Source organism: Haliotis rubra, unplaced genomic scaffold (assembly GCF_003918875.1).
Source record: "Haliotis rubra isolate DU_JTF1 unplaced genomic scaffold, ASM391887v1 Scf26, whole genome shotgun sequence".
Taxonomy (NCBI): Eukaryota; Metazoa; Mollusca; class Gastropoda; order Lepetellida; family Haliotidae; genus Haliotis; species Haliotis rubra.
The window spans coordinates 1960148-1976297 of NW_025766669.1; the positions used below are offsets into that span (position 1 = coordinate 1960148).

Here is a 16150-nt window from a genome sequence, read left to right on the forward strand (position 1 = left end):
CACAGATGTAGGTGAATTTCAACTGAAGTATGAGTAACACTCACGACTGACCTTGGGCCATCGTCATGAGTACCCAATCACAGACCTGGAATTTGATTTCAGATATTTGATGCTAGTTATTCCTAATGGGTTCTTGCACTTGGGCAGGAAATAGATAATGTACTTATATTTTTTAAATGTTGGGCATTTTGTGTAAGTTTTCAACAGAAACCTGTCCTGTTAGTCAGTAGCTATGATTATGTGTTTCAGGTCCGTTGTCTCCCAGTATCACGGTGCCAGTGCCGCCTCTTGACTTGTCCATACAAGAGCAACAGGAGCTGGGGTATATGCCTTTCAGAGACGACTTTGAGAGGGTGAGTGTTGTGCAGGTCAAACCTTTACAATATTCCCTGTTAACATGGTTAATAGTTAAGGTGATGATTTCACATGTCGGTCCTAATCATTTAGCAATCAAAATAATGCAGGGTTTTACCCTGACCTACAAAACTCGAGGCCGAGGGTACAACAAATTGATTTAGGATCCTTAGTGGAAAGAAAATGATTCTGGAAAGTAATGAAATGGTGTAGTGTACAATACTGTAACATTTGATAATTACTTAAAGTACAGGACCTATTTTCCTATTAAGAATTTTGTGCAAGACTATGGTTGTACATCCCTTGGGATGCAATGTTATTATCCCCCACCATTAAGTGGGATGGGGACATAGGTTTGAGCTCCATCCGTCCGTCGGAGATGATGGGGACAGATTTTTTCAAAAAACGTTATAGATAGGGAAACCAAATTTGGTATGTGTTCAGGACATGAATGAATGATGGCGTTTAAGAATGGAAACTGGGTTACAATTTGTTACAGAGTTATGGCCCTTGTCATGCGTTTCTTGACTTAGTGCACGGTATCCCCAACAGGGACAGATTTGTTCACAAAGCCTTATAGATAGGGAAACCAAATGTGGTATGTATTTTCAGGACACAAAAAGGAGGTCGAAAACAGAAACTGTGTTACAGTTCTTTACAGAGTTATGGCCCTTGTCATGCGTTTCTTGACATAGTGCACGTTATACCCAATGGGGACAGATTTTCTCATTTAACAGCTTATGTATCACTATTTATAAGAAGAATAAATTAGTTGTCAAAATAGGAACGGAACACTGTGGCGGGTGATATTGATGACCGTGTCTTCTTGTTATTTACTGCATTAGTTTCTACTGGATGCACATTTCCGTGTTGTGAAACCCTGAGAATATACTTGCAAAGTGACTTCCGAAACATATGTAAATTGAAGGGTTGAAAATGTTTTCAACTCACAAACAGGATCTGCAGAAATGTTGACTTATTATTTTATGTTTTGTTCCAGGAGTTTGACAATGATGCTGAAACTCTAGTCAGTGGTCTAAGCATCAATCATGATGATGATGACCTAGATATAGGTAAGCTTCCTTTCAGTTGTCTTGGACAGTTGAAGTCACAATTGAAACCATATCAAGCAACATTAACAAATGATAACACACTTGAGTAGAGAAAGATTTGGTGTACATTTTTGTAAAGTTGTGTTTTCTGTTAACATAGAGAAAGTTTAGCAAATGACTGAGTAAATCTGTTCTAACTGAATGTGTTAGTTTTATGTGAATGAAAGTTCATAAAAACTGCCTCAGCTACAGTTCTCTGTAAACCCAAATCAAAACTCATCGTTAGGGACCGTTCATAATTTATGATGATTTATATGGAGAAGCATGTACAATGTGAATGACCCACACACAAAATTTATGTACAAAATAAGTGACCCCCTCCACTTCATGTTTCATGTATAAAAACATAATTTTATGTACAAAATTGCTGACCCCCGTGCGTGTGTACAAAATTGCTGACCCCCTAGCTGCCCAGAACAAAATGGGTGACCCTGTCTCCTCTTAAACCATCATCACCACCCCCCACACCCACCCCTAGCCATAAATTATGAATGGTCCCTTACTGATAATGAAGATAATTTTTATGTGAAAGCAATTTTCTTTTCTTTTGACAGAAATTAAGTTATGCCAGGTTGACAAGTATAGGTTAAGAATACGTGAAAGGGAGCGAAGAAAAAAATTGGCAAGAGATTATGGTTTAATAACATCGGCAGCATCCACCAGTTCCAAACAGTCCAAATCACAGCAACAGAAGAAAAAGATGTCAAAAGATGTCAGGTAATAAGATCTTCCATGCTGTGTCTCATTAATCATACATTGCAGTTGTTGTGTGTTATAATTGGTGTCAAACGACTCATGAAGATCCGGGTTAGAATTGGTCTTCAGTAACTCATGCTTGTTGTAAGATGCGACTAATGGGATCGGGTCGATATGCTAACTGGCTTGGTTGACACGTGTCATCATATCACAATTTCTTAGATTGATGTTCATGCTGTTGATCACTGGATTGTCTGGTCCAGACTCGATTATTTTCAGACCGCTACCATTTAGCTGGAATATTGATGCGTGTGACATCAAATCAATCAATCAATGATGTAAAACTTGAATCAATGAATGTGTCATTCTTTGACCATCATGCTGCTCCACGCACCCAATCCGAGTGACTTGTGCTGGGGCGACTGGCTAGCCTATCGATTAAAGCTCGTCAATCTGAAGACCTGGCTTCAAATACCATGTGGGAATGATGTGTGTAACCAATTTCTGGTGTGCCCTGCTGTGATATTGCTGGAATATTGCTAAAAGTGGAGTAATACCATGCTAACTCACTCTTTGAATGTGTTAATAGAATTTATTGTTGAGTGTGAGCTTTTGTGGTATTTAAAAGGGTTTTCAAAACAGTGGAATAATAGGGAAACAGTGATAATGAAAGAAGGATGTATGTTTTTCTCTCTGATTCCAGGGAATTCCAGGAAAAAATGAAATCATTTTCCCAGTTTCATGCGGCAGCAGAACATGAGCATTTCTTTGAAGATTTACAAAGTAAGTAGATTTTGAACAGACTAGTTCAAATGAATAATTGCACAGCCCGTTATATTGGTTATGTCGTTGACAGTATCTGGTACAAATGGGGATGTATTTGTTTCAGAAAAATATGTTTAATGAACATCAAATAACACATTCTCTGGATTTCTTTGCAGAAGAAAAAGAATTGAAATCTCGAATAAAAGAACTGTCAAGGTACAGACGGCATGGTCTAACTGTTATCAGTGGTGAGTTTATGCATGGTTGGCGCATACTTGGGATAACATATTTATTGTTATTCCTTGTTGCTTGGTTTCATAAGGAAATTTTGTCACTATTGCTTTTTTCTTTTTGCTTGCACTTTGTTATGTTCGTGATTAAGGGAATTGTTCCTTATATTTTCTGGTGAAAAAAACACATGGGTGGTGGGGTAGCTTAGTGGTTAAAGTGTTCACTTGTCATGCCATAGACCCGACCCTCATTGGTAAAATATGGGAAAACTTTGTGTGACATTACTACTTGTAACGTTTAGCTATTTTAACGTCAAGATCTTAATCATGGTATGGAAATGCTTTGCTTGGTGTGTGTAGTAGATGAAAGTCAAGCAATCAGAATATCATGTTCGTATGTATTTGATGAATGGAAAGCTGTCAAGTTAGTAGGTTGTGTGTGCAAGATGTGGAATACATTTGGTGCAGCTGTGCATTGAGGGTATTAGTGCTTCATTCATTTTCAGTGTTATCTTATTAGCAATGGTATATTTACGTAGCTCTCAAATAACATAACTTTATCTTGATGTTACATAACAGTTGGTACTCTTCTTTTCTAAGTTGTCTTGCCATGTCTTTAAAATGTTTACTCATCATGTATATTGGATTACCCACTCCTATACAATGGCTGAAGAACATCTGAATAGTGCACGAAACCATGTTAAACCACACTCACTCACTCACTCACTCTAAGCCTGCGGGGATTGTTTCCTTCATCATATGGACTCGAGCATTTTGAATCTGTCGAGCCTGACATCCTAACCTGTTCATCATTTTCAGAAATAGAGGATTTTGAAGATGAAAAGTACAGAAGGGAAAAGAAGAAAGAAAATCGTAAAAAGATGGTGAGTTTCCTGTTGAGTGCCCGCTTGCTAAGACCAAAGAAGCGTAAGTTTTTGTTAAATTTGATCATCCATCTAGCCTCAATCCAGTCTTTTGTTTGATGCAAGCTTAGCCGCCTTAAACCATCTTTGCTCTTTCTCGATGTTAAGTCTTCATAAGCACAGGACTGGCTTAACACATTGCTTACCATGTTAACTAAATGTCAATTTAGGCTAAGTATTACATTTGGACTTTGTTGCATTAGGTGATTTGCAATGTTTTGAACAAGTGTGGAGATACTAATTCCGTATGACTAACACCATATATGTGTCATACAAGGTTAACTTTTGTATAATTGGACTGGGTTGTCGTGCCAACATAACACATGAAAAGCCACCCTGGAACATATTCTTTCTTCATTAAAAACAAAACGCTTTCTTCGCTGTCTACAGTAGTTATACATAGATCTCCTACAGGCAATAGTTATTGGGACTACTGCTATTTGCTATATACGGCTACACTTTGCTCAGAATGTGTGTACCCCCACTTCTGCGACTTGCCTGCTTCATGTAGCATAAAATTGCAGCATGGCGAAATGAAGTCAGTTTAAAATATTTTTATCTATATTGTATATTGGAAAATCCCAACTGCTGATCTGAGATTGAAAGAGGGGTGCTGTTTACTCTTCAAGTTTTCTTAATGTTGTTCTGCGTACAAACAACTCTGCGCTCGAATTATCTTTAGTTGAAGAATTCTTAAATCTACATCTGGAACATCGCTTGGTTAGCCAGATACCACTGAGTCCATTCGTTTCATTTTAATGGTACATGACAAGAATGGGTGCCTAAGTCTACATTTGATACAACATGTCAACTAGATTAGTAAATATATCCAGGATGATGTCAGTGTTTGAAATAAGCCAAAAACCCAGCCAGACATCTGGGCTGGTAACTTCAAAAACTCACCAGCCCAGAAGAGATTTAACCAGTCCTTCTTAAATACTAGGGGCGTTGGGGTAGCCTAATGGTTAAAGCATGGGCTCGTCACGCTGTCGACCCGGGTTCGAATCCCCACATGGGCACAATGTGTGAAGCTCATTTATGGTGTCCCCCGACGTGATATTGCTGGAATATTGCTAAAAGCGGCGTAAAACCAAACTCACTCACTCACTCACTCTTAAATACTAAATAGACAGTGCCAGTTTACATGTTATCTGAATATTTGTTTTCACCTGTCCATCGGGCTGGCTAGCTGTAAAATTAGACCGTCCGGCAGAAATCTAACCCGTCTCGGGCGGTCGGACGGGTCTTATTTCATACACTGATCATGTATAATGATAGTGACATTTTGAACCTGGTAGTCATGGTGTCAGTCCTGTGTAGGGAGCCTCTAGGAAATCTGCATTAGCTTCAACTTTCAGTCATATTAATGATTGCAGATCAGTGACAGAATTAAGATCTAAATACATGCATATTGTATTGAGCTATGGCATCTTGGTTTATGACACAAAGTGTTTTACAGAGTAACTGAATCAGTGGTATTTCTTTGGGGATGGATCAAAATGTCAAATTGCTCACTTTACATTGCAATTACTATATTATAATATATTACTTTACAATTACTATTTTTGTAGTCTTTGTACTTCTCTTTAATCACTGGATTCTCCTTCCTTAGGCTTTGCATCATAATCTTCTGTCTTCAGTCATTTATGTATGTCACTGAAGGTTATCCTAAATCCCTCATTGATTAAACATTGAATTGAATAAAAAACAAAGTACTTTATTTTTGAAAATTTCACATTCTATTAAAGAATTTATAAAATCTTTGGTCTTGTGATTGTAGGACTCAATATCCTTTCTAAAAAATGAAAAACATGTTATCATCTTCAAAAACCAAATGTTATCTATTGTGTGAAAGTATTCATTTCTCTTGCTTAATTTCTCATGCTTAAGCATATCATTTGTTACTGGATGAGAACTTTCATCAAACATTTGAAAGTGTTCTGGAGGAAAAGAAGGATTGAGGCTCATGATGGACAATGATCATATTTTCCTTTGATGTTTCAGTCTTTAGAGGTACTTTTCCAAGTTTTCTTTTTATTCCATAGTTTCTTTTTTTTTTCTTCCCAGAAACCCTCAGACTGTCATCTAGAACTGTCACATTTTGTTTCATGTCCCACAAGACGTGTTACTATTATATGTCATTAGCGACATGAACTGCCTTGCTTCAACAAAGAAACTGTAATCAGAGAAAAGTTAAAATGGAATGTGAATGAAGGATATAATGAAGGCATGACTTTGCACAACATTGTGAAAATTTGTAATTGCTTACGTTCATCTATTTGTTTACGTACTAATTAGGAGATAAACGTCATGTGTTGGCCAATTTCCGGAAGGGTGTTATTGAGTATTTGAAGCACGGGAATTCATATGAAATATTCCCATGCTTCAAATACTCCATAACACCCGGAAATTGGACAACACATGATGTTTATCGACATTGTAAACACAAAAGTAAACCAAAAGGTCAACACACGTTTTTGTGTCTGGACTCATTGACATCATGTACGGGTACAGCAGTGAATTGTCATCAGCCGGCCGTTACGGCTGTCTCCCATGGTAGCATCTGGAACTGCTCATTTGTGACGTCATTCAGACTTTACGTCACAATATGATTTTAATGACGTCATCACAGCTGACGACGTAACAATACAATGGTGTGAGCGATGTTTGTATGTATTAATACGCAGCGAATTTCCGGGAATCGAATACCATTTGATCATGTTTTTCAACCAATCAGATTAAAGAGCACAGTGACTTTTGGTTTACAATGGTGTTCCGATTAATTAAAATAATCAAAGATTAATCGCATTGACCAAACGACCAAGCAATCGATCAAACAATTTTGGAACTACTGTTTTAGTCTTTGAAACACTTGACGATGGACATATGTTTAAAGTTGTCAGGGCCTGAAAATGTGTTTAATTCTTAGAAAACCCACTTCACTAACCGAAAAGTCATGACTGAATATTTCTTTAAGACTCCATAATGTTTATGTTCATGATATATTACAGTCCGTTTGGCTCAAAAGCGGACCGATGAATTGCAATCTAACTCAAAACTAATAAACATAACATACTCAATGAAACGCTGATCATAATCAAAACATCATACCCACTCTGTGAGGTTTTTGCAGAAATTTTGTCCTAAAAATAAAAAAGTTGTTTAACAATCTATCATTAAAATATTGACACAGTTCACTGTTTGTTACGAGGGAGGAGTGCAGAGAAAGGGACAGCCAGGTGTTCGAGAAGCACGTTCACAGACAAAGTTATTTATTCATTAACCTGTGCTGTGCCGTCTCCATCTGTTCTCGAACACCTGGCTGTCCCTTTCTCAAACCAAGATGGTGATGTCAACCTCAGTCTCCTTTGTTGTATGAAATGTCACTTGGCTTGTCTTCTATTTTATAGCAGTCTTGCTAGGTCTTAAACTCCTGTTAACCCTTCATTTATGTATACAGGGCTGCTCAACTCCGACCAAACGAAACTCAACAGTCTCAAAAAAAGCAGAGTAAGTCATTGTTCTAGTACATCGATATTTATCTATATGACTGATATTTTGTGTAAAGCTATTTTTATTACTTACACTTGCTTCAGATACCAATGGCCAAACTCATCAGATGCTGTCAAGTATGGCTGGCTATTGAGATAAATCATAATTGCTAGCTAAATATCGATTGATTGTCAATAAATATTGGAGAAGCAATTTTGAGCAAAATGCTACAGAGTATGGCCATTATTTGAGTCAAGATGTTTAGGTGGAGTCTTCATAGTAAAGGGAATACCAACTAATTCCTAATGTGTTGTATCTGAAAGTCATTTTTCCTCCCAGCTACGATTGATTCAATCCATATATTATCCAAAGTACATTCGAAGGACTAATGTTTTATCATTAAATTGTCATATATTTGTTGCATAAGGTTTCATTGTGATTTTTGTTTCTTTTTTGCAGAGGAAAAGTAGAAAATTAGATATACTCATCGACGACGACGGTGAGTAAAACTTATATTAATTGAATATGAATGGAACTCTTGATTTAGTCATTCCTGATCTCTGAAAATAAACATGTAGTCATGATGTGTTGTTAATTGTTCACTTTCTTAACATGTTGAGTCATTGTGGAGTGCAGTGTGTAACAACAAACTTGTTTACTTCTTTGTAAACATGGTAAATGAAAATATTGTCAGTATATAATAATGCATCATTGATCATAATCTGATATAATAAAAAGAGCCCATGCAGTCAAAATATGGTTACCTTGAGGTTGTTGTGTTGTTACAGAAGTAAAAGATGACGACACAGAAGAGGAGTGTAAGGAGATGGCCTCACAGCCGGGCTACGAGATGCTGTCCGAGAGAGAGAGAAAAGTACGACCGATGAGTTTTTGAAGAGCATTGTAGCATTCACTTAGGGACAGAGCTGGTGCTATAGAAAAGTTTGTTTAGAGCCATGAGATGCTAGGGTGTTTCAGGAATATAACAATACAGGGATACAACACATCTTTGTCTGGTGTAAGAACAGACCAATCCTGTTATATTGACACACTCATGCTAGTTGGCCTGACAAACACACTCATGCTTCTGTAGTTGGGCCAGTAGACACTCTGATGCTTTTGTAGTTGGGCCAATAGACACTCTGATGCTTTTGTAGTTGGGCCAGCAGACACTCTGATGCTTTTGTAGTTGGGCCAGTAGACACTCTGATGCTTTTGTAGTTGGGCCAGTAGACACTCTGATGCTTTTGTAGTTGGGCCAATAGACTCTCTGATGCTTTTGTAGTTGGGCCAGTAGACACTCTGATGCTTTTGTAGTTGGGCCAATAGACTCTCTGATGCTTCTGTAGTTGGGTCAGTAGACACTCTGATGCTTTGTAGTTGGGCCAATAGACACTCTGATGCTTTTGTAGTTGGGCCAATAGACACTCTGATGCTTTTTTGTGTTGGGCCGACTCCGATGCTGTAGTGGTTAGGGCCAGCGACACCTGATGCCAGGAGAGTGAAAGGTCTGGTTCGATCCCGACACCTGGCCATACCAAAAAGCGTTAAAATATGGTACTTGTTTGTTCCTGCCTGGCGCTCGGCATTATTGGGTACAACAAGGACTGGTCGGCTCGGAGTCAGTATAATGTGTCTGAGTTGGGTATTCATGCTTCACTGCGGCATGGTATCTCAGTGAGCTAGCACTATAAAACCAGCTTCAGTCTGGGCTAGTACAAGCAGCCACATATACACATACACACGCATGCACGTCGTCATATGAGCGAAATATTCTCAAGCGCGACGTTAAACCCAATTTCACCTCACCTCACTTGATGCTTTTGTAGTTGGGCCAATAGACGCTCTGATGCTTTTGTAGTTGGGCCAATGCTTTTGTAGTTGGGCCAATAGACACTCTGATGCTTTTGTAGTTGGGCCAATAGACCCTCTGATGCTTTTGTAGTTGGGCCAGTAGACATGCTCATGCTACTATCGTTGGGCCCACAGACACACTCATGCTACCGTAGTTGGGCCCATAGACACACTCATGCACCGTAGTTGGGCCCATAGACACCCTCATGCTACCGTAGTTGGGCCGATAGACACCCTCATGCACCGTAGTTGGGCCCATAGACACCCTCATGCACCGTAGTTGGGCCCATAGACACCCTCATGCTACCGTAGTTGGGCCCATAGACACACTCTTGCTACCATAGTTGGGCCCATAGACACACTCATGCACCGTAGTTGGGCCGATAGACACACTCATGCTACTGTAGTTGGGCCCATAGACACACTCTTGCTACTGTAGTTGGGCCCATAGACACACTCTTGCTACCATAGTTGGGCCCATAGACACACTCATGCTACCGTAGTTGGGCCCATAGACACACTCATGCTACCGTAGTTGGGCCCATAGACACACTCATGCTACCATAGTTGGGCCCATAGACACACTCATGCTACCGTAGTTGGGCCCATAGACACACTCATGCTACCGTAGTTGGGCCCATAGACACATTCATGCATGCTACCGTAGTTGGGGCCCATAGACACACTCATGCTACTTGTAGTTGGGCCCATAGTGAGGGGGCAGATAGACACACTCATGCTACCGTAGTAGGGCAGATAGACGCTAGNCAAGCTACCAAGACACCATCATGCTACCGTAGCATGGCTGGAAGACACTACTGGGCCAGTGGGACAAACTCATGTACCAGAGTACCATGGCTGATACATGTACACCTATAGATAACAATATTAATAATGTCCAGTGTATATATAGTTAGGATGAGAAAGCCACAATAACTCGGTGCGCCTAGTGGCTGCAAGAGTTGTATACTCCCCAGGGAGTTGAGATTGATAATGCGATGTGCCGTTGAGATTGACATCCAATGATCGAGGGGAAAAAAACATACCAGCGCCTTGAGCATGCACTAGTGTGTGGATATGTGCTCTATATGAATATCCTATAATAAAAAAAAAAAAATATAATAAGTTACAACAAACTTGATGACTTCATGATTGCAGAGGCATATTTCAGTAGATATCTGGATACTTCAATATATGAAAGAACATTATTATACATGTGGTGTTCACTTTCAGCTATGCAACTCCATAGGGATGACACCTGCCAACTATTCAACTATAAAAACCTGCATCATCAAAGTAAGATCATGTGTTCAGAATTCCCAACTTGTTTGTCAAAGTTCATTTGTAGCCAAAAGATTCAAGTCTAATAGTCAAAACTTTGCTGTTAGCATTGTGTTCAGTAGAATTTAGTTGACTTTATTAGCTGAGTTTACTGGACGGAACAGAATTTTGCTTGACTCAGGCTTCAGACTTATGGCTAATGTTACAGAATGTAAATCAGTTATGTCTGATGATACAGTGATAGATGAATTTATATCCTGTCAAAACATATGCATGTTATATGTTAATTCTTTGTAATGGATTTAACTAACATAAGAGGCGGTGGGCTAACCTAGTGGTAAAAGCGTTGGCTTGTCACTCCAAAGACCCGGGTACGATTCCCCACATGGGCACAGTGTGTGAAGCCCATTTCTGGTGTCCCTCTCAGTGATATTGCTAGAATATTGCTAAAAAGCAGTGTAAAACTAAACTAAATCACTTACTACCATAAAGTTATATATAGTTGCTGTGAAGTTTTCATGTGATTGTTTTTGTGTGTCAGGACTACCTCCAGAGGCGACAAGGATTTCCAGTAAAAATCCGATATCCAAGTGGCATGGATAAAACTCATCGCCGTAAAATCATGAGTTTTCTCTCAGACAATGGCTGGATAGGTGTCACGTGAAGTTGCCCATAGCCTGCGTGTGGCAACAGATTCAGTGAGGGAAGAGATTCAGAGACGCATCATGGGGACAACAAGCAACAAAGGAGTCAAGAAAGCTTGGAGCTGGGGTCTCCACACATGTGGGATGGTTCTGGGGGCCAAAAAGACGGGGAGAGGCACTTTGAGTGTCATATTTATTTCCCAACGGTGTGCAATGCCAAATTGATGCTTCCTATGTAGCCACAATGGTGTGTCTTCTCCAACAATGTTTGTTAAGTTAAAGTTCTTGTACAATCTGTATCTACTAGTGCAAAACCTGTTCCATGTATAAAAGGTCTGACTGTAATTTATTCCTAGTGCAAATCTCGTGTTTGGTTTGGCAAGTTGCAGCCATTTGTGTGTTAGCTTCTCTGATTATCATGTGTAGCTGTACATAACTGAAAGAGAGAGAAGGGGGATTGTCATACATGTTCCATATTCAGCATTTGCAAGCAAGGCGATCTCCCACGACAAGGATACATTAGCAGTGCAGGATTGTGTACCACATATCTTTGGAACCATCGTGGAACTTTTATGGTAGTTCTATCACAGCATCTCAGGAACATCACCTCGTGAGAGGTCAAGCTGCCCTCATGCAGAGGTAACATGTAGGTTATATCATAAGCAATACGCTCTGCTCATTATGTGATCATTGAAATCATTTTAATAATCAGCTCACTTGTTTCATGGATGTTGAACTGTTTTTCATTCATACAACTTTCACAACTTTTGGTTTAGTTGCTGGTCTTAGCGGTTATTGTATACAGCATATAGGATTGGTCATTCAGATCTTGGCCATCCATAATTGGTGTGAGACTATATTTAGCTAAATATCCTTATGACAATGGTAGTGCTTGAAAGAAACGGCAAAAACACCTTTACTCTGAGACTTTGACTGTTGAATATAAATTTCATATCATTGATCTGGAAAGATGGATGACTTCGCCAACAAGAATTGTCAAGTTGGCATGCTATTGGTGATTTTACATACAGTCTATCGAGTTAGATTGACCATGTCTGATTTTGGTGGCCCATGATGTACCTATATCATGGATGACCATGTTTTACCAGTATTTATTGTGTAAGTGAGCCCATTTTAATTGCTAAAATTGTCCTTGACCTTGTTTCCTGCCCCTAGTCCCCAAATAGGTTGGTATTGAGGGTCCCTCACTTTACTGAGGTTTTAAACTTCTAAGATATCACTAACAACTTCGAGAAATAATCAGGTGTTTAAGTAATGTTTTACACACGACATACAAGAGTAATGATCAGCCGGTTTAGTTTATATTTTGACTTGAACTGGCTTCTGAATAATACCTTCAAGGCCATGCATTGGTTCCTGAGCGACAACTTTAACCAATGTTGACTTGATGTGAACCAAATGCAAATCCAGATAGAACAATTTATGTTGCCATCTAAACTGTTCAGTATATATGAGGGAAGAGGTCCGACTTCCATAGTTATGGGGCTGGTGGGATGGCATAGTGGTTTAAGGGTTTGCTCATCATGCTGAGGACCGGGGTTCGATTCCCCATATTGGTACAGTGTCTGAAACCCCTTTCTAGTGTCCCCTGCCTGATGTTGCTGGAATATTGCTAAAAGAGGCGTAAAACCATACTCACTCACTTCCATTGTTATAAGGCTTTAGGTGTTGATTATGGATTGCAATCCGAAGACAGGGCAGTTGAAATGGAAAAGATTTCTTGTTTTCTGTTCTTGTATTATTTCATACTGAGTAGGACCTCACATTGATTAACAGTTTTGTTAGAACTAACTTAGTTTTTAGCTCACTGCACTCGTCACAGCAAGATGACTATATAAAGTGTTGCACTTACTGACTGAAAGCAAAACATTGTCTGCATAGTAATAGTCTAAAGAAAGTCTTCAGTAAAACAGTAATGAAAACTTAGAAGTTAATGTGTTGTGGTATTTGTTTACTTTGTCCTACTCTCTTCTATTTATGAGATGCATAATGTTATTGAGAGACGGTGGAGAGAGCCAGCAGTTGTACATTCAGCTGGATGTATGGCTAGGAGTTGTGTGTGGAGCTAAATGCTGTCTATTTGTTCCTGGTTATTGTGTATCTGTGCGTGACGTACAATGTGTTGCTGTAGCCACTGCTTCTCTCTAGTCCGTGTTAGTGTAGAGGATAACGAATCTCTCCGTTGCCAGGATTCAGGAGCCGCTACGCCCCCAGTTTTTCACTACAGCGCCACCTGGATTACCTGTCTTGTTGCTACTGGACAGTATTCACATGCCGTTTTCACAGATAACACTGCGAGAACTGTGACGTAGCAGAACTGCTGTAAATTCATTCTTCCCCTGCCTTCATTGTTAAATGCTCTCGTTACCTCAGTAATTTATATGACAATAGTTCAAACACCAGCTGCATAAACAGCAGCTAGGAAATCAAATCATATTTGAGTAGGTTTCTATTTCTTAAGTAAAAACTACTACCATTTGAATTATTCGTCACTGAAGATTTAGTAGTGTATACTAATCTTAAAGGCGTTCTTTGATTAAGAGGTGTATATGGGCGATATATTCCTCTTTATTTGTTCATGAATCTGAAACAGTTTTAAAGAAACAATTCGAAGAAAATTTTAGATTAAATGTTATGGCTCATGCCTATTATTTAGATTAGATTTTATTCAGATTCAAGATTTTTTAATCAAAATATCATTGTGCATTAAAAGTGTCTCCCTGCTTCCATCTGATGTCATGTGACATGTTTCCGTGCTTGTATGACACACCAGTGTGGGTGACCTTGGCATTGGTGTGATGCCTCTTAGCAGAAGACGCAGAAATTGATGTGTGTGACGAACCCAGCTGTACGTGTAGCAGGTGTGTCAGCTGAATGAATGTCGTATGAGATGTATCAGAGTGTGATAGCACCACCCCACTATCCACTGTCTGTCGGTCTGTGTGTACGTACATACCATATATACATTCAGTATGATGTACAATGTATGTCATCTGGTATTACCCTCCTGCTCTACACCCACTGTATACAAGTGCGATGAGGGGAATAAATTCTTTAATCTTACACCTTGTGTTTGTCATTTTTTAAGTCAACCTCAATTGTAATGATTGTTTCAGTGTTTGCAACTATGGCCGACAAACAAACCTATGAAAAGTACCATTGAGATCCTGGATCATGTTGCTGTGGTTCTTTGTTACAGGCACACAGTGAGTGATTGATTTGGATTTTATGCCCCTTTTAGCAATATTGCAGCAGTATGACGGTGGGGGGCAGCAGAAATTAGCTTCATCTACTGTACTGTTGTGGAATTAAACTCACACCTTGGCATGTTTAGCAAACGCTTTAACCCCAAAGCTACCCCAACACACCTCAGCATTTTGGGAACTCATCTGAAACAAGCTGTTGTTGAATTTCTACAGCATGTGATGATTATTCCAATTCCTTGTACTATACATGTATTGTCCTGATTAGTCCAGTGAAACCCATTCTTTGTGTCCTGTGCCGGGATATTACTGGAGTGTTGTTAAAAGCAGGGTAATACTATACTCACTCACTCTTCAATGTGTCGGAGGCATTCAGGGGTCACAAAGACAAGTCCTGATGTACCAACTGTTAAGTTCTGTTTACAGAATACATCATCACTTATCCAGTGAATTAGAATTCCATTCTATAATGCTACATGTAAATGTCTTGAACACATTCACACACCCACTGTTTTAAGTGCAGTGTAAATGGCAACACTAAAAGTAGAAGAGGAGTCCGATTATAATGTTCTTTCAGGTTCGGAACGTAAAGTGATATTATCAGTACTTTCCTCACATGAGGTGTGGTTTGTTGCTATACAAGCAGTATTCCAGCTATATATGGTGGTGGTCTGTTAATAATAGAGTCTGGACCAGACAATCCAGCTTGCCTGACAGCCCGATCCCCTCTTATGACAAGCATGGGTTACTGAAGACCAATTCTGACCTGGATCTTCATGGGTGATTTCAAATGTAAGAGTGGGGGAAATTATATCACTGTCAAGGGGCAAAAGAAATTATACCTTTCGGCTAATTTTATCATTTGATTTTCAGTTGAAAGTATAATTTAATTAAAACATTTGAGGCGTAATACACAACTGTTGATAATATAGAACAAACTTTATGGATAACAACTTCTTTTTATTCGTGAGTGCGACGTTTCGATACAGATTCTTGTACCGCTGTCAAGCGTAATGGAACATGAAGGGGGAAGTGTATATATACTGGATGTAACAATGTAACAAAGAAAACAACATAATTAACATAATTGGCTAGGCAGAAAATGGCCGGAAATGGCTGATTTGCTGTCGGAATTGGTAACAGAGGTCTGATGTTCTTTCACTCGGGTGTTGATGGGTCGGGAAGTTTCGCCTATGTAGCTCTGCCCACAATCACAGTTTATTTTGTAGATGACACATTTTGGGTTGTTGTTCTTTACGGTGGCGGGTTTTCTTCCATTGGCATGGAGAATGTTGTTAAGGTTGGAGGTTGCCAATGGAAGAAAACCCACCACCGTAAAGAACAACAACCCAAAATGTGTCATCTACAAAATAAACTGTGATTGTGGGCAGAGCTACATAGGCGAAACTTCCCGACCCATCAACACCCGAGTGAAAGAACATCAGACCTCTGTTACCAATTCGACAGCAAATCAGCCATTTCCGACCACATCAAAGCAAGCCCCAATCGTCAAATAGAGTGGTCTGACATCACCATTCTCTCTCACAAACAAACAGACTTCACTAAACGCAAGCT

General features: G+C 39.4%; 1 protein-coding gene across 2 annotated transcripts in view; it reads left to right on the forward strand.

Annotated features, from left to right (window-relative positions):
* Positions 1-14435, forward strand: part of LOC124280073 (transcriptional adapter 2-beta-like) — a 33561-nt gene extending 19126 nt beyond the window's left edge. For both annotated transcript variants that reach the window (XM_046715950.1, XM_046715951.1), the window contains 11 exons: positions 249-353; positions 1355-1427; positions 2021-2183; positions 2866-2945; positions 3104-3175; positions 3977-4084; positions 7541-7590; positions 8032-8071; positions 8361-8446; positions 10660-10722; positions 11249-14435. In XM_046715950.1, coding sequence (XP_046571906.1) covers positions 249-353; positions 1355-1427; positions 2021-2183; positions 2866-2945; positions 3104-3175; positions 3977-4084; positions 7541-7590; positions 8032-8071; positions 8361-8446; positions 10660-10722; positions 11249-11371 — 963 coding nt within the window. In that variant the 3' untranslated portion in view covers positions 11372-14435. The remainder of the gene's footprint in view (positions 1-248; positions 354-1354; positions 1428-2020; positions 2184-2865; positions 2946-3103; positions 3176-3976; positions 4085-7540; positions 7591-8031; positions 8072-8360; positions 8447-10659; positions 10723-11248) is intronic.
* Positions 14436-16150: the final 1715 nt, after the last annotated feature.